The 14,631-nt window shown below is 37.8% G+C and overlaps 1 protein-coding gene across 1 annotated transcript in view; it reads left to right on the forward strand.

Annotated features, from left to right (window-relative positions):
- LOC127526653 (uncharacterized) overlaps positions 1-14,631 on the forward strand; it is a 61,627-nt gene that overhangs the window by 14,518 nt on the left and 32,478 nt on the right. The window contains exons 2-3 of the mRNA XM_051922596.1: positions 233-293; positions 8,572-8,728. Of these exons, the coding sequence (XP_051778556.1) occupies positions 233-293; positions 8,572-8,728 (218 nt within the window). The remainder of the gene's footprint in view (positions 1-232; positions 294-8,571; positions 8,729-14,631) is intronic.

A 14,631-nucleotide genomic window follows, 5' to 3' on the forward strand; every position in this document is an offset into this window, starting at 1 on the left:
AATTTATCTCTGTATAAACTAGATTTAGCATGCTGCCACTTTTCTTTTTTAGTGTTTGGAACGTTTAATGACAGTTTCTTCAAATGATGAAGTTGGATTTTGCACTTAGCTGACCTTCAGTTAATGTATTTTCCATAAGCACACACCAGTGAAATAATTGATACAACATTCTTTTCTAATTTATTTTGAAATCTTTATGCCATTTTTCTCCTTTTCTTTCTCTCTGTTACAGATCTCTGCTTCAGGCGCCTTATATAGCTTTAGAAGACAATCCTCCTGAGTGCAATATTCAAGTAAGAATTTTTCAATAAACATTTTAATCTTAATTCACTTTTGGCATACGTATTTTCATGAGGCATATTTTATATGCTCATTACATTTAGTAGGTGGTTGGAAGGAATAGACACCAGTTGGAAATTAACAAGTTAGCTGCACAACATTGATGCAATTTGAAACTTCTTCATTATTATTTCTTAAAGCTAATCAAATGCTTAAAAATCAAAATCTTACACATTTATGTAACCAACTAATATGAGATCAAAATTTCCATAACATAGCCTACTATTCACATAATGATGTACTGTACATACAGAGGGCATCATGAAATAGTACCTTTTGGCATTGTGTTTTCACACCATAACACTGATAGGACATTTTCTTGTTTGTGATGTGTTGTTTCTCTTTCTGTCCAGCTTATATGTGGATGTGGTCTCCGGTATCATTCTTTTTTAATCACTTGAGTTATAGCTTAACCCTACAAAGTGATGTTGTGTTAGGCAGTAGTTCACATGTTGTGGGTAAAACATTCCTCCATCTTTAAAGAAGGTAGTCATGGAGCCCAGAGAATGTATAACTTTTCTTTTTTTGAACAGAGTTGTTCATAAATGTTTCAGTCCATGGAGTGAGTAATTAATTAAACAATTCAACTGCTTTTATACTTTTGTCTGATTATATTATGTCTTCTAATACATCACTTCACCTGACTCTTAATATGCTAAACTTTATTGCCTCCTCCAATCAACTAATGTCACCAGTACTTTCTGACTTATGTCGATTCTCCCTGTATTCTGAACACCGCTTCGTTTAAAGGGGTATTAAGCAGATTGTCCTATTGATCTTAGCACCGTTTCATAGGAGAGGTGTATGAGCTTTCCCACTAGTTTTTCTCTGCTTTCTGGAGTTTATTACTTCATTCTAACCTTGGAAAACAATGTTAGTAGGTTCAGAGAGTTCTTGCACTTTAAGTTTTAAGTTACATTTATTTAAAAATAATACATTTTTTATATAATGCCTTTAACACTTACACTTAATCTTTTTAATTGTGTTTAATAATTCATTCTGTTATTGCTTCATATATATCTCTCTATTATAAAAGAAAATCTTGAGACGACACTAATGCCAAGAGATTTATTCAAGTCCTGCGAGACGAGACTATTGCCAAGAGATTTTTTCAAGTCCCGCCCTCCTCTCAAACATTTTCAACCACGCCCTCGGTCTCTCATCTCTCATTCGTGTGAATGCTTTTGTCAGACACAGTTCCTGCGCTTTCAGCTCTTACAAATTTTTATGTTTTCCTCACTTTAAGTTCCCAATCAAAGAAGACTTATTATGTCCAAATCTTATTGAAGAATTTCATCCCGAAGAGTTATCAACAGAAGAAATGAGTACATGAGCAATCCTAGCACAGAGAAACGATGAACTCAAATGAGTTAATGCGAAAATTGTCGATCGGTTAAATTGGTTAAATGTGTATCAATAGACTATGCTGAAACAGTTGGTGGTGATGGTGCGTAAGATGAAAACATCAGCTTACAATATCCCATAGAATATTTATAACTGTTAACACCGTCTGGTCTTCCATCAGCCCAATTACTTTTGAAATAAGCATGTATCGTAATGTTATTGCGTAATTTATGTCTGAGTGATGGGCTATGCAATAGGACAAGATTAGTTGTATTCAGAATTGGTTGAACAATTCTGACATGGCAAATTTTAACAGGCAACAAGAAAGGTAATGTAGTACATCTTCCACGGATAACATTAGACACCAAAGGAGATCTTGATATGCCATTCGTATTAAAACATTTACAGTTTCCCGTTACAACAGCTTTTGTTATGACAATTACAGTCACATGAAAAAGTTTGGGAACGCCTCTCAGCCTGCATAATAATTTACTCTACTTTCAACAAAAAAGATAACAGTGGTATGTCTTTCATTTCCTAGGAACATCTGAGTACTGGGGTATTTTCTGAACAAAGATTTTTAGTGAAGCAGTATTTAGTTGTATGAAATTAAATCAAATGTAAAAAACTGGCTGTGCAAAAATTTGGGTACCCATGTAATTTTGCTGATTTGAATGCATGTAACTGCTCAATACTGATTACTTGCAACACCAAATTGGATTAGCTCGTTAAGCCCTGATCGTCATAGACAGGTGTGTCCAATCATGAGAAAAGGTATTTAAGGTGGTCAATTGCAAGTTGTGCTTCTCTTTGACTCTCCTCTGAAGAGTGACAGCATGGGATCCTCAAAGCAACTCTCAAAAGATCTGAAAACAAAGATTGTTGAGTATCATGGTTTAGGGGAAGGCTACAAAAAGCTATCTCAGAGGTTTAAACTGTCAGTTTCAACTGTAAGGAATGTAATCAGGAAATGGAAGGCCACAGGCACAGTTGCTGTTAAACCCAGCAGGTTTGGCAGGCCAAGATAAATACAACAGCGGCATATGCGCAGGATTGTGAGAATGGTTACAGACAACCCACAAATCACCTCCAAAGACCTGCAAGAACATCTTGCTGCAGATGGTGTATCTCTACATCGTTCTACAATTCAGCGCAATTTGCACAAAGAACATCTGTATGACAGGGTGATGAGAAAGAAGCCCTTTCTGCATTCACACCACAAACAGAGTCGCTTGTTGTTTGCAAATGCTCATTTAGACAAGCCAGATTCATTTTGGAATAAAGTGCTTTGGACCGATGAGACAAAAATTGAGTTATTTGGTCATAACAAAAAGCGCTTTGCATGGTGGAAGAAGAACACCGCATTCCAAGATAAACACCTCCTACTTACTGTCAAATTTGGTGGAGGTTCCATCATGCTGTGGGGCTGTGTGGCTAGTTCAGGGACTGGGGCCCTTGTTAAAGTCGAGGGTTGGATGAATTCAACCCAATATCAACAAATTCTTCAGGATAATGTCCAAGCATCAGTCATAAAGTTGAAGTTACACAGGGGTTGGATATTCCAACAAGACAATGACCCAAAACACAGTTCGAAATCTACAAAGGCATTCATGCAGAGGGAGAAGTACAATGTTCTGGAATGGCCGTCACAGTCTCCTGACTTGAATATCATTGAAAATCTATGGGATGATTTGAAGCAGGCTGTCCATGCTTGGCAGCCATCAAATTTAACTGAACTGGAGAGATTTTGTATGGAAGAATGGTCAAAAATACCTCCATCCAGAATCCAGACACTCATCAAAGGCTATAGGAGGCGTCTAGAGGCTGTTATATTGGCAAAAGGATGCTCAGCTAAGTATTGATATAATATCTCTGTTGGGGTGCCCAAATTTATGCACCTGTCTTTTTTGTTATGATGCATATTGCATATTTTCTGTTAATCCGATAAACTTAATGCCACTGCTAAAATACTACTGTTTCCATAAGGCATGTCATATATTAAAAGCAAGTTGCTACTTTGAAAGCTCAGCCAATGATAAACAAAAATACAAAGAATTAAGAGGGGTTCCCACACTTTTTCATATGACTGTAACAAATCACAGGGATACATTCAAAAAAGTCAGTTTATTTATTAGAGAGAAAGAAACAATATTTACTCACAGGCAGTTATACGTTGCATTGTAACGATGTAAGTCCAAACACGGAATCAAAATTCAATTCGATATTGATGAAAACTTAATTCCAAAAATTGTTTTTACTGAAGTTTTACAGTAAAAGTGTAAGTTTAAAAAGTATTTGCATGTTAATTTCAAAGCTAAACAGAACAAAAATTTATAACGCAACAGATACCTCTACCGCAACATGAAACATAAATTTCTTTCAATTTATTACGTTTTACTATTTTTTACTATGGTTAATTACTCGCTGTAATGTAAAATAGTTCTATTATGCACATGTAACAATTCCCATTGTGAGGGATGGCTGGCCATATATTCTGGTCCACACCTCCAAACCTCCAGATGGAGCCCTCCCAGCAGCATAGAGGTTCCCCGAATTCCAGCAGGGCCTCATGGACCTTGTAGTTTTTACAATCAGCCCTGTTGGATACCATGGGGACCTCCAGGAGACGCTGTAGGGAGGCTCAGGGAATTCTACATGCCCTATAACCCGGAAGTACGTCATAGGCAAGGAGACAAGGGAAATGATGTGCTTCCAGGATGAAGAAAAGGACTTTTTATTTGACCCGGAAGTGATAAGGAATCACATGGACTTGGGTTGGAACCACTTCCGGGTCAGGGAATATAAAAGGACCATGGGTAATCCCAGATGACGAGCTGAGCTGGGTGGAAGGGTGGCAACGAGGATTGTATTGATTGTTTATTTGTGATTATTGATTTATTGGAGTATAGTGGAGTAGAGGGTGCTTTGTGCACTTTATTATTATAATAAAATATTTGGACTTTTATCTGGTGTCTGATGTCTGGTCTGAGGGTTCAAGGGGTCACAGGGACCCGTAAACTGTCACACCATGAAAATAACAATCTGTTTAAATTGTACAACTGATTCCCCCTATGTGAGCGGCATGTCCGCAAAGTGGCTAACGCGTAACGCCTGCCTGGGGGTTGGAAAGCAAAGCGAGCAGGGGCAGAGCCCCCTTGTTTATAATAAATTGTAAAAGATTATTAGATATTAACTAAAAATTCCATACATATTGGTTATCCTTGTGAGCATCAACATAAATGTTTACTTCTTGTAGGGCTGGATTCACTATTTGTAGGGAATAGTTCAAGTCTGGACCTTTCTATGTATACTCTCCCCAAGATCATACTGAACATTTGAAAATGAAGCATAGTCTATATATGAATACCTATAAATGTGTCATTTTGTGCAAAAGCATTCTTTTCCCAGTGAATTTAGATGAGACAAGGCAACAAATGGTGTAACGAAACAGGGGTGATGAGTCTAGTGGACGTGGGAATGAAAGCACAATAGTGTTTATTTACAACCCAAGCCTAAGTAAAACTCCACTTTAAGTACTTGACTCCTTGTTGCTCTCTTGTGTCGCCTCTCTTTTGCAGCACTCCAGAAATGTGCAACCAATCTAAAACAATTACACACTGACAAAGCACAATGTTGAAGGGAAAACACAATAAAACCAATAAACAGTAACACACTAAAGGGAAAGACAAGGTGCACAAGACACCTCAGTAAAAAACTCACCCCACACCATACAAGCACACCAGAAACAATTACAGATATAACGATCTGGCCTTGGGACACTATATTTGAAAGTATTGGTTATAGAGGATTATTAAAAATATATTCAAATGTCCTCCTACATTTTTTGAAAGCAGAAAACATAGCTTTTCGCCTTACAAGTATGCAGAAATTGAAACTGTTATAATGTAGTGATGAGTAAAGAGGGAAACTCATGGAATAAGGTTTCACAGTGCATTCTTGTTGTTTTATTGTTTGAAATAATTGAAATAAAAACAAAAACCAAAGCTGCTGCACAGTGCTTCCGAGATCAGATGAGAGGCTGGTGTAGCCTCAAGCAGTGTTAATGTCCAATTCGATATACACTATGTAAAGGAGAGCCGGGTTCCATGCCCGGCAGGGACGCCTCTGCTGCATCTGTTCCGGCGGAGCCACCACGGGCAGCTCAATACCTCCCCCGGGACGCTTGGTGGCAGCCTCCCTGGCAGATGATGATTCCCCAGCCTGGCGCATGGCTCCATGGGACATGGAGTCCTCCTCAGCCTGGTTGGGGGCTTGGATGGCCGCCAGGGGGAGCTGCATGGAGTCAGCAGCCTGGCTGGTCATATCTTCAGCCCCACCCGGAAGGGCAATTAGGACCAGGTGGCCAAGCACCTGGAACACTTCTGGGTGTGGGTATAAAAAGGGCCAGCCACCATCACTCGAGAGCCAGAGTCGGGAGGAGGAGGACTAAGCCTGAGGAGGAGTGGTGGTGGTGCTGCTGAGGTGGAGAGAAGAAGTGTGGTTTGTTGTGCTATATTGAAGTGCTTTTGGGACTGTGTTGGGCCTGTGGGACACGGGTAAGACGTGCACCACGGCTGAAGAAGAATAAAAACTGTTTTAATTAAGTACGTGCCTCTGCCTGAGTCTGTGCCGGGTCGGGCGCTATATAGCGCTCATATTACAACTATTAATGTTTCCTCAGTAGAGTTTTCATGCCTTTTCAATAAATACCGTATAAATAAAAGTTCAAGTGTTAATGCACACAATTCATTTTCAAAAGTACTGTATATGTTATTTTTCCTTAAACACGTTGTTCGACACCACTTGCTATCTAAGCCAATAGTTTTCAAACTAGGCTCAATGGCCCCAGCAAGGTTGGCATTATAAAGAAAATGAATTCCAAATTCAAATATTGCTTTAAAATTGCCTAGTTTTAAAATAAACATATTTTTCTTCCTCTTCATCTTTTCTCACCTCTATTAATGTTTTATAGGTTTCTGCATTTTAAGGGCCAGAAAAATAAATACATTGGTACCTGAAAACGTTCTCCATGTGTTACAAAAAAGTAGTCCTATATCAATGTAGTCTTACATGAGAGCAGCAGTCCTAAGCTTATGTGGTACATATCAGCTGTCAGGTGGTACATGTGAAAGCAAAAAAAAAGTTGAATATAAAATGATGCCCAATGGCCAAACCCAAATCTCAATGCCCAGCTGTGCTCTGATTCCACCATGCTCTCTTATGGTGCTCCTGTTGCAAGACTTCACTGCTGCCTTTCCCACCCCTATTCTTCTCTTTTCTATTGCCCCCACCAAAACAAAGTCTCTCACTATTCACATTACTTGAAAGGGAACAGCTTTGTCTCTCTCGCTTTCACTGTTTTTTGAGCCGATCCATACTAGGGTGAAGACCTCTCAGCAACTATGCAGCAAGACTGATGGATTTCTAAGTCTCAGGTGAGTACAGTGTGTCTGTCTCTCTCAGGTCAGGTCCTCCGACATTAAAAGATTTTTAGTTTTGGTGATCTTGTGTTATGTATGATCATTTTTAGAACAGTTTGGCCAACTAAAGACAGCAGAATATGCATTGGAGATGAATTATTAACAATTATGATAAAATAAATATATCTAATATTGCATATTAGTATTATTAATATTAATCAAGAAAGCTATTGTTTCAGACAGAATTGCCAATGTTTGGTAACCTGCATCCTTCCTTTAAAAATAAATACAGGAATAGGCAGACGTTAAAAGCTGAACAGTGCATAAAGTCATCAAAACTGGAACCAGACATTGACAATAATGAGCATATAAAACATAAAGACAAACAACCTTCACATTGATACTGAGTTATTTTCCTCTTTTTACACCTGATGTCATGTAACTTCGGTTATTTTTCTGATTTTTAAATCTGGATTCATATGTAATTGTATCTTTTTTGTAAATAAAAATATGGAAAATGTAGGCTGTGCCATTTTTATTCCTTATTAATCCATGCTATTGTTCTTATATTAAAAATAATTAATTTAAAAAGTATTTGGTGTCTATAAGAAAAACTAAAAGACATAGGCAACCACAAATAAAACCTCTCTGTAATCATTTGTTAAAATACCTATGTACAATATTAGGTGGAGGAGTGGGAGTTAAGAATACATTATTACAAGTAAGGTACTTAATAGTTTAAGACTAAAAGAAAATGGCAGCACTTTAAAATATTTTAATTCCTGGGGTTAGTAGGCCAAGAAAAAAGACTGAAACCCCCTAGCCTAGAGATATCATGTGACATTTAATGACATACCATATTTGTCAGTAGACTGACGTAGTTAAGTGTTGGCTTTGATTAACTGGTATACTTTTATACAAAATCATTCAGTGTGACTACTGCTAACAGTAGCGAAGAACAGGTCCACCTAGATTAGTTGGGGCCATAACCAGATTATGCAACATTTTCTGGGGCCTTGACTTAAAGTTTGGGACCCCTAATCTAAACTATTACATTAATGATGAATGAGAAAGATAGAAACTCATGATGGGTGCATTTGATTTAAAACTCCCCCAGATGGTTCAAAGGAAAAAAATGTCAATACTTGTAAAATGTAGTGCAAGCAAACTTTAATATCAGAAAAGTACACACAATGTTATTGCCTTATAACTGAAGAAAGAAACAGGCATGATGCTAAAAACAAAACATGAGGCAGACTACAGTCCATAAATGAAGCAAAGTCTAAAGCATTAACTACCACGGTGTATTGCAAAATGGATTGCAACAGACAGCAGACCTCTAAATATTCAGTATTAGATTAGATAAACTTTATTAATCCCATGAGGAAATTAAAATGCTTTGTGTATTGGATTTATTAACAGTTCTACTTTTAAATTAACATGTACTGTAAATGACATTTTCATCCAGGTCCCATTTTCTCCAAGATGCCGTCTTCGAAATCAAACAGGTATCACCAATCGTTGGCAGCTTCCCTATTGTCTGGGCAGTGACTTGTTAGGAAAATCCCAGGCCCTCAGAGCAGTACAGGCCAGCATTAATGACTCCATGAAGAGAATTATGACTGGTATGTAATAAGTTCTATCTATCTATCTATCTATCTATCTATCTATCTATCTATCTATCTATCTATCTATCTATCTATCTATCTATCTATCTATCTATCTATCTATCTATCTATCTATCTATCTATCTATCTATCTATCTATCTATGAATTTAAACAAGAAAAAACAAAAATGGTAAGGCCAAAAGTATTAACCCTATTCTAACAATTAATTGTCAATAGTGTACCCTTCCTGACTCACAACTTACAGCAGCCTCTTACTGTGTTTCTAACATGATTGGCACATGTCTCTTAAAGGATCTTAATCAATTTCTCCATTGCAAATTGTTCCAGCTCACCTAAACCAGAGACAAACTGACCAATTCGGAAACATGAGATAAGAATCAGAATTGTAAACTGGAAGGAAAGTCAGAAAACCGAGAACAAAAATACAGAGCAGTGTGTCTTACACCTAGAATTAGCCAAGGATGTTGTATGGTTCATTTTGTTCTTATTCTGAAAGTTTGATCAATTGTGCATAATGACATGTATATTTAAATGTGCAGCATATGCAAATTTCTTATGTTGATGTACAATAATTGACAAGGTCAGGGTTTAGTGTAATAATCAAGTTTTTTTCTTTATGAGTGTGTTATTATATTTGTGTATTTGTGTGATATAGGATTTGTGCAATCTAGTTTTATTTTGTATATATTTTTATATTTACATACATTACCTTTTTTAAATGTTATGATTATTTATTTTTGTTGTTCCAAATGTCATGATACAAATTCCAGCTAGATCAGAATGGTGTTTTTTTTTTTGTTGTTGGCGGGAGGATAGCTGAAGGAGGGTTGTGCCCGAGGCACCATACAATCTAGGAACTACTACTGAGCATTTGGCCCAAATCACCTCTGGCCACTTGACTTCCTGGTTGTGAGGTTGCTGTACACCTCATCTTAGGTCACTTCTGTTTGGGATCAGATGTTACTTTGCTTTTGCTACAAAGAAATGAGAGTCCCCATCTTTAAAAGAGCAAAACTGCTTCACATCCTTGGGCATAAAACCACACCCTGCTTCCTATTGATCAGGAAAAACAAGAAATAGACAGCACTCTTGGGAGAACACTATTTAGTTATTTAATAGTCAGACAGCACACAAGCATATATCACCTCAAAATAACAACTCAGCTACATCACATCAAATAATATCACTCTCACACTTACAGACATGTAAGATCAGTTTCATAAGTGTGAGTAAGTTGATTTACCAAAAATATGACAACACAGCTGTAATAAACCCAATTTTTCTCTCACCTTAATAATTTGTATGATTCATTTTCCAAATTATTAGATTTGTTTTTATGATGGCTTATAATTTTTAGTGTTATTTGGCAATGCCATTTTGGTTTTTGGCTTTGGTGAGATTGCCACCTTTTTGTGTCAATCTAGGTACAATCAAAAGCTTCTTTGTTATTGTAACTATACTGGTTATTGGTCACATGACTAGGAAGTCAAGTGACATTTTATTTCATCACTTTCCACCTATTTAAATGGCTGTGCAGATTTTCCAACATTGAAATTTTAGATTTGTTTCAGAACAACAACATCAAAAACAAAAATAACTACTAGTAAGTATAGTGAACTTTAATTAGGACTTTTTGTAACATATATTTTGAGAATGATTTTTGGTTTGTGTTTTGGGCTTTGGTGATTGGATCTGTCTGTTTTTCTTGTTAACTAGACCCTGTGTGCTTTACAGTTTTATGTGTTCCTCCGAGGAGTTTTCTTTAATATATGCGTTATTTTTTATTTTTTTAACCTAAGGATTTTGAATAAAGACATTTGTTCTTCTTTCAAAAATATTTTCATAAATTTGAAACATTTTTAGCATTATATTTTGTTATGGGTGATGTCATTACACGTATGATGTCAACGTTCATTCCGGCTTAAGAACTTTGCTTTTGTTAATATCAACTTTAATTTTTGATTAGAGATTTAAATGAATGTGACAAATTGGCTTAAGTTTTGGTGTTTGACCATTGCTCGTTTCTTTTACGAAACAGGGATTTTATACATTTTCTTCTGAATTTCATCATTTTTTTTCTCTCTCCTTGAATATTTTTCCTGTGATTTTCAAATATAGAGAATTCATCTGCACCCTTATTTTTCTATTGCAGCTTAGTTTTAGCCTTGTTACACTTGTTTCCTATTATGGTTTGAATCTTCTGCAACACTATTTTGTTTTTCATGTGGCTAGAAACATTTTTGCCAGCCGTTGCTGTGATGCATGCTCTCATTACTAGGGGAAATATCATTGAAAGTCGCGTTATGTGACATCACAGTCCAGAGAATATACTTTACAATGATCAGCCACAACATTAAAACCACCTTCCTAGTATTATGGTGGTCCCCCTTGTGCCATAAGAGCAGCTCTGACCCATCGAGGCATGGACCCCATTAGACCTCTAAAGGTGTCCTGAGGTATCTAGCACCAAAACATTAAGAGGAGATCCTTTAAGTCCAGTAAGTTGCAAGGTGGAGCCTCCGTGGATCAGACTTGTTTTTCCAGCACATCACACAGATGCTCAATTGGACTGAAAACTGGGAAATTTGGAGGCAAAGCAAACACCTTGAACTTTTTGTCATGTTCCTCAAACCATTCCTGAACAATTGTTGTAGTATGGCAGCGCACACTATCCTGCTGAAAGAGAACACTACCATCAGGGAAAATTGACAACATGAAGGGGTGTATGTGGTCTGCAACAATCTTTAGGTAGATGGTACATGTCAAAGTAACATCCACATGAATGCCAGGACCCTAGATTCCCGAGCTGAATATTGGCCAGAGCATTACACTACCTCTGACTTCCCTTCTTCCCATAGTGCATCCTGATGCCATCTCTTCCCCAGGTAAACAATGCATATGCATCTAGCTGTCCACATGATCTAAAAGAAAATGTGATTCATCAGACCAGGCCACCTTCTTCCAATGCTCCATCTTTCAGTTCTGATACTCACATGTCCCATGTAGGTGCAGACATGGGTCAGCATAGGTACTCTGACTGGTCAGCAGCTCCATTCTAACCAAGCTGTAATGCACTGTATGTTCCAACATCTTTCTCTCATAGCCAGCATTAAGTTTTTCAGCAATTTGTGCTACAGTAGCTCTTCTCTGGAATCAGACCAGACAGGTTAGCCTTCGCTACCCACTTGCATCAGTGAATCTTGGGCATCCATGACCCTGTCACCGGTTCACAGGTTGTCTTTCCTTGGACCACTTTTGGTAGGTACTAACCACTGCATAAAAGGAACAACCCACAAGAGCTGCTGTTTTAAAAATGCTCTGATCCAGTCTTCTGAGCATTACAATTTGACCCTTGTCAAAATTGCTCAGATCCTTACAGTTGCCCATTTTTCCTGCCTCCAACACATCACCTTCAGGAAATTACTCTTCACTTTCTACCTAATATATCCCACCACTTGACCAAAGTCATTGTAACTAGATAGTCAATGTTATTCAGTTCACCTGTCAGTAGTTTTAATGTTGTGGCCGATTGGTGTTTAAGTCGACATGTCGGAACTCTTTGCCCAAGTTTGAGAATACCTTTTAAAAGCTCTGTTTGACTCTGTATTGAATTTCTGTCAAACTCTTTCCTTTTTACTTTTGGTTCTCTTCTTTGAGTTTATGCCAGATAGTATTGTTTTCCTGGTTTAGTCTTTCGTTTCATCTCTTGGTCCATGTGCTCCAATTCTGTCTATACCATTTCTCAGCATTAGAACAGTTTCTTATCTACATCGTATCTCCCAGTCCATTATTATACTGCCACACTGCTGTGTCCTTGGTGTCACTCTTTTGACTAAGGTTTTTCCCTGCTCCTATTACATTAGCTTTATTTCATCTCCATTTTTTATACCTCTAATCACTTTGGACGGGCTTCTTTTCAATGTGACCATAACAACAGCATTTTCATTTGCCCCAGTAAATTTTGTAAATATAGAAGTGAGCATGCGCTTGATAGCTGAAGCATTAGTAGCCACAGGTTGCTGCATGTTTGAAGTTTAAAACCAAAGAAAGTGAAGAGGTTTATCAGTGGTTTATCAGATGTTGAAAAAGAGAAATTTAGGCTGATGTCACAAGCAATGGCATGAGGGCGGCTGACAGTTTCTTTGGCTTGCTGAGATCAGTCGGCCAGGTAATATGTTGTGGAAATAAATCAGACACTTAACTTGACAATACACTGCCTAAAAAGAATAATGAATGTCAGTACAATGTGACCATCTTATCTGAGTATCTCTATTAGCTAGAATCTGTTAGAAGCTGGCATTTCCTTGTTTTGTTATATCTGCCGTTAATCTTTTACAGTTGTAAATGTGTGATATTCTATGGGGGGCAAGGATAACTCCAGTTGCTAATCAAACATCAGTTTGTCTCGAAGAACCCCAATGATTGCACGTCGAGAATTTTTACAAAGTCCCAGTGAAGAAATAGCATTGTTCTAAGTAAATGTTGAAACCATTTTTATTGTTTGATTACACCACTCAACTCTTCATTGTGTCTAGAGTTTTTTTGAAAAGAGTACTAATATGGTTTCTAAACCTCTTTTGGAGAAAAGCACTGAATAACGAGGAGAAAAACTGTACACCATTATCAAGTATTGTGACAGCCTTCAAAAGGCAGTACTGTAAGTAATTCCACAAAATCCATGAGACTGACAACTTTAGACCAGTGACATAATTTGTCACAGACACACGTGACTTAGCTTGACATAGGCTTCAAAGATTGCTCTATGCCTTGTTACCTGTCTGAATAACCAACACTGAAACAATGCAGAAGAGTGGCACTTTTTCTCTTTTCATCCATTTTTTATCTTCCTCTAAACAACTTCTAGTGCTATTTTGTTCTGCTCTGGCATGTTTGGTAATCTTATTTGGCAATTATCCATGGTTATGAAACGCATTATGAAATAATCAGTTAAAACTGCATGAATGAGTGTGATGTAATGTGGAACTAGACAGGTTATTTGTGGTTATAAGTGTGTGGGCTGTCTGCCTATGAAATTGTTAAGTTGCATTCTTTTTAGTGTGTCAGCAGTTGCTACTGTGTTTTACAAGTAGGCAAACAGGTAGGGCTGCTAATGCTGTACCCATCTTCTAGTATCATCTAGCTATTCCTTGCTCTAGCCAACATTGGTAGAGATGTGGAAACTGTTATCAGTTTGAAACCCACCTGCTGTCTAAGGAACATGAAGCTTTTAAGGGGTGCATCTTATTCTGACAGGTTAATTGAACTGGACCACTTTAGTCATCCACACAAGGATGTTCACAGCTGTAGTCCATGCTAGAGTATTTTTGGGCACAGATCAAAGATCAACTTAGCAGTTCAGGACACTCAGGTAAAAAATGGTGCAAATCTGTCAACTGACTGCCACTTGGTGGCAAGCTGGCTCATACTACTTGGAATCTCCACTGGACAGACCTGTAAGACCCAGATGAGTGGAAGAATATGCTGGGAATAACTAGATGATGCCTCTTTTTGAGATGAGTGCAACTCTCACCTCCAGAAAAGCTTCTCCTACCCCTTGGCAGAGGTCATGAACATAAACTGTAAAGATCTCGGCAGCAGAGTCTGCAAAGGGCTGTGGCTAGAAGGCTGTTGGTGCTTGCCATTGCAGCAACCTTAGGATCTGTTAGTGGACACTAGCAGTGGGGGACGTTGCCAAGTCGAAAAAAACAGATCTTTTGTGCAATGTTAGCAGCAGGGTCTTCAAAGATGAGAGGTACTGTCCGGCCAAAAGTGTAGCAACTACAGCCAAGTCCAAATTAAAAACTGTAGTGTGATACAAGCTTGATGAAGCTCTGGCATTTGAACCTCAGATCTGGAAGGAGTAATGCGGACTCTGTAATGGCTGTGGAATAGTAGACCA

The sequence above is a fragment of the Erpetoichthys calabaricus genome, chromosome 2, assembly GCF_900747795.2.
Source record: "Erpetoichthys calabaricus chromosome 2, fErpCal1.3, whole genome shotgun sequence".
NCBI lineage: Eukaryota > Metazoa > Chordata > Cladistia > Polypteriformes > Polypteridae > Erpetoichthys > Erpetoichthys calabaricus.